This window comes from Hyalella azteca, unplaced genomic scaffold (genome assembly GCF_000764305.2).
Source record: "Hyalella azteca isolate HAZT.00-mixed unplaced genomic scaffold, Hazt_2.0.2 contig15634, whole genome shotgun sequence".
Taxonomy (NCBI): Eukaryota; Metazoa; Arthropoda; class Malacostraca; order Amphipoda; family Hyalellidae; genus Hyalella; species Hyalella azteca.
Window position 1 is genome coordinate 1 of NW_025945477.1, and position 4,780 is coordinate 4,780.

The 4,780-nt window shown below is 41.0% G+C and overlaps 2 protein-coding genes across 2 annotated transcripts; both read right to left on the reverse strand.

Annotated features, from left to right (window-relative positions):
- Nucleotides 1-6: 6 nt before the first annotated feature.
- Nucleotides 7-1,260, reverse strand: LOC108679032 (glycerol-3-phosphate dehydrogenase, mitochondrial-like; the record flags this gene model as incomplete). The annotated part of the gene is made up of 3 exons (XM_018167541.1): nucleotides 1,250-1,260; nucleotides 404-954; nucleotides 7-83 (listed from the first exon to the last, which is right to left on the reverse strand). Coding segments are annotated over exons 1-3 (639 nt in total), but the record flags the coding sequence as incomplete, so codon positions are not given.
- A 580-nt stretch (nucleotides 1,261-1,840) lies between these two features.
- Nucleotides 1,841-4,582, reverse strand: LOC108679033 (glycerol-3-phosphate dehydrogenase, mitochondrial). The gene is made up of 4 exons (XM_018167542.2): nucleotides 4,563-4,582; nucleotides 3,807-3,995; nucleotides 3,110-3,208; nucleotides 1,841-2,100 (listed from the first exon to the last, which is right to left on the reverse strand). Exons 2-4 carry the CDS (start codon nucleotides 3,954-3,956, stop codon nucleotides 1,978-1,980), a joined length of 372 nt encoding a protein of 123 aa, XP_018023031.1. The 5' UTR covers nucleotides 3,957-3,995; nucleotides 4,563-4,582; the 3' UTR covers nucleotides 1,841-1,977.
- Nucleotides 4,583-4,780: the final 198 nt, after the last annotated feature.

Below are 4,780 nucleotides of genomic sequence, written 5' to 3' on the forward strand. Positions count from 1 at the left end.
GGTTATATGGACCCCCATGGACGGGGCGCAGATGGTCTTCAGGGTCGCGTCGTCCATCTGGCGCAGCTCGTCCGTGAAGGGTCCTGGACATCAATGAATTTTACGCGCGTCGCCGTAAAATTGCCGTGAAAATTTCAAAGTTGAGAAAAAATGCATGCCTCTGAAGCTCAGCATGAAACATGCGTACCAATGAGGACGCAGCCAAACGTGGAGTCGAATGTGTTGAATAGACAATGCAACGTGACGAATATGCCTTTAAATTATTCGTCTCAGAACTAATTGTCGGCAATTACGAATGTCTTAAATAGGCGATCGATTGCGTTGAATAGGCACTTAATTATTCGTATCAGAACTATTTGCCGGCGCGTTTATTTGAGAATATTTGACAATAAACACATCTTACCTGTGGCATTGATGACACATTTGGCCCTGACACCGAACTCCCTGCCTGAGGTCTCGTCACGACATCGTGCGCCGCAGATCTTCTCATCTGTCGAGCCGTCGGGGTTCACGACGGACTTCTTCAGGAGCTTCACGACAGATGTGTAGTTAGTGGTGATGGCCCCCAACCTCGTGGCCGTGAGGGCGATGGATAAATTCATCCTAGCATCGTTGTGTTGGCCATCGTAGTAAACAATTGCGCCCACAAGCTTGTCGCTTTTAAGCATAGGGAATAATTCAAGAGCCTTTGCTTTGGAAATAGCATACGATGATTTGACGCACTTGCTGCCTGCGACCAAGTCGTACATTTTAATGCCGGCCCAAAAATACGGCAGCTGCCACCATTTATACACGGGCAACATAATGGGCAGCGGGTACGATAAATGCGGAGCGATGTCCAGTAAATTGGCGCGTTCATGTAAAGCTTCCTTGACCATCTTGTATTGCTCGAGGTCAAGACCCAGGATGGCTTTCTGTAGGTACCGCACTCCACCGTGGATAAGCTTTGTTGACCTGCGAAATAAAATAATTACGTTATAGCGAGCTACGTATACATGACGAGCTATATATAGCGTGTCTCTTATACACATCTAGATGTGTATAAGAGACAGCTGTATTGTTTTGTGACTTGCTAAGAAGAGTTCAACCGTGTCATGTGACTCGCCCCTGAGTCATGACATTGGCTGTACTGTTTTGTGACTTGCTAAGAAGAGTCCAACCGTGTCATGTGACTGGCCCTTGAGTCGTGATATCGGCTGTACTGTTTTGTGACTTGCTGAGAAGAGCTCAACCATGTCATGTGACTCGCCACAGAGTCATGATGTCGGCTGTACTGTTTTGTGACTTCTTAAGAAGAGCTCAATCATGTCATGTGACTCACCCCTGAGTCGTGATATCGGTGACTTTTTTTCTTTATGACTTACTGGTTGTGTGACCAGAACATGTCATATGGTCGCTCCTGTCGTAATAGGGGCTGAGTGTGCCGAGACCACATATATGCTCTCATGATTTTCTATTACCGTATGCTAATTTNAAAGTTAAAAACAACAATTAGAATTCGGCTGAAATAATGGGAAAGAGAACATGCTTTAGTATTATATCTCTTGCATAAGACATCGTATAGATAACCCTGTATATCAAGAACACGTCGTTATCATGAAGACATTGAATACTAGTTAACTAAATCATCCGTAAGAGAAGTAAGAGTTGTCTTGTCTAAACAGCGACTCACTTTTTTCCCTTACGTGGGTCAACCTGACCCACTTTGGCTCAGCCCTACACTGTTAGAAAAATTACCGTTAACGGTATTATCGGCGTTTCAGTCACCGTTTTTATTCTAATTTAACACTAGAAATCCGTAAAACATCTGATAAAAACGGTGAAACAGTTTATTTTCACGGGGCGACCGGCCACTAGAATGCCAATGGGACCGTTTTTTCTAACAGTACCGGTATATGTTCGCTATTTACTCGTGCTGTACGAAAGTAGGTCACTATTTGGTCAATGACCCAGTCAATTTCATGAGTATAGCTAAGTTTAAACGCCACCTCCGCTGCGTTCAACAGAAATAACATTCTTGGTGGCGTGTTCCTCCGCCATCTGCGCCAGCTGTGCGAAGCGGGAGTGAGAGATCGAACCGCTCTTCAGGGCCGCCATCATCTGAAAACAAATTATAAACGATACCATCATCTATATATTTATATTGTATATATTTTTATATATATACACAATATAAAATATACACCATCTATGAATAAATATACAAAATCTATAAATATATATACAATCTATGTATATTATACATAGATTATCTCAATATATTTGGTACATAAATTATCTCAAAATATTTGGTACATAGATTATCTCAAAATATTTGGTACATAGATTATCTCAATATATTTGGTACATAGATTATCTCAATATATTTGGTACATAGTTTATCTCAATATATTTGGTACATAGATTATCTCAATATATTTGGTACATAGATTATCTCAATATATTTGGTACATAGATTATCTCAATATATTTGGTACATAGATTATCTCAATATATTTGGTACATAGATTATCTCAATATATTTGGTACATAGATTATCTCAATATATAAACATTAATCGAAATTGTATTACAACGCATTAGAAAATAATACATAAAGAACCTTAACGTACTGCACGATAACCAATTCAACATAAACTGCTTCGGGTCATTCGCGAAGAACGTTCAAACTAAAATGCTAAAAAATTATTAAGATACCTGAAGATACTCAATTATATAAATCGTTATGAAAATTTTCAACGTCTAGATATCAAAAGGTGAAAGCAATGCAAACAAATCTATATGAAATGATCGGTGATTCATAGCCAACAACTAAGCTGCTAAGTATGCAGCCTAATTACCGACTGTGCTTTGTTCACAGCGAATTATGACCATTTTTTTGTGGACGTTGCGGGACATTCACTAGGAATTTCATTTCCACAATACTCGCGAGTGAAATTTGTCCAAGGTTTCAGATACAAAATATCAAGTCAATGGAATCATCGCCCGACGGTCAGAAAGCATTAACTACCAGCCTTAGCTCCAGCCTCCTGATAATGGAGTACTTAATAATGAACCATATATGGTCCTGTAGAAGCCTGTAAAAAAGACGGCCGAGAAAGAAAACATACCTGAAGATATTCCTCGAGTTCGACTTGCCCGTTGAGATTTAGATCAATTTCTTTTAAAATCTCGTGTAGCTTTTCGCCCGGTACATCTTGGCCTCGTACCTTTAAAAGAAATACAGAAGACGCGGCTCAGCAAGATATTTATTACACTCAAAACCAAATAAATCAAATAAATACCTCATACATCGAGGTATGAGTTTCGAAATTTGAGATTAAAGTGGACTCTAATTACAACAGCCGGTACCGATCGATGTAATTTAAGCTGGTATTACGTTATGAATCGCAGTTCACATGAACGAATTATATTAAAAATCAATCATGCTGCAAAAAAATATTAACCAAAATAAAGGCAGACCAACGGTGAGACAAATTCGTCTACACATAAAAACATAGCGTCTTTTTTCCATAAATGAGAAATGCGCTAAAAAACGGAGGCGACGTCTCTTCATGCCTGCTCGTTGGCAGGTAATCGTGTGGCGCTTCGACGAATGACTTTTGTACGAGTCGAAGACATTAAGGGATTGCAGAGACCTTGACTGACAAGATCGTAGTCGCGATTCGAGAAAAATCGGCCAAGGAGATATGCCAATAACCTAACCTAACTTTATCTAACCAAACGTTACCTAACATAGCTCAACGTTACCTAACCTAACCCAATGTTACCTAACCCCACCAAGCGTTACCTACTCTTACGGCTTACCTCGAGTGATCTGCGCAGGTCGTTGAGGGAGATGTATCCTTTTTTGTCGGTGTCGAGGGAGTTGAAGCGCTTTACATAGTCCGAGATTTCCGATTTGGTCAAATTGATGGGAATTTTTTCCCGCGACGCCCGGTTGACGTTCTGGCCCATCTCGCGCTGCAAGAACTGCCGAGCCAACTCCAACTGCCTCTGTTGGGATACGCATGCATACAGTTATACAGAACAGATATATATAATGCGCATATATTTGTAAAGAGAGCAGGAGATGACGTGGTGATCCAGCGTCTGGGAATCTCTCTGCTTCGTTCTTGATGTCTTATTAGTTTGGCCGCAGAATACCAAGCTAGGATATTCTTTGTCTGGTACTAAAATTCTGTAAATTACGTGTCGTGTACACAAATATGTATACGAAACGATGCTGCTAATAAAAGCCAAATTTCTTAAGAAGATCCCCTCTAATTAACGTCTCACTCAAATTATAATTTGTTACTACACGGCCGGCGAAGCTTTCGTCATCACGCTCCTCCTCTGATCGTTTGTACACACTCTTATTTTTTTAATGTACGAGATTCACTTCTATTAACTATCTCCTTGTTGGACCATTCTACACATTATCGGACAGCTTGTACTCACCTTCTTTTCCTTATCGGACCACTTGCTTTCACCTTTTTTCTCCATGTCGGACCACTGGCACTCACCTTCTTCTTGTTGGACCACTTGCTTTTACCTTCTCCTTGTCGGACCACTTGCTTTCACCTTCTTCTCCTTGTCGGACCACTTGCTTTCACCTTCTTCTCCATGTCGGACCACTTGCTCTCACCTTCTTCTCCGTGTCGGACCACTTGCTCTCACCTTCTTCTCCTTATCGGACCACTTGCTCTCGCCTTCTTCCCCTTATCGGACCACTTGCTCTCACCTTCTTATCCTTATCGGACCACTTGCTCTCACCTTCTTCTCCTTATCGGACCACTTGC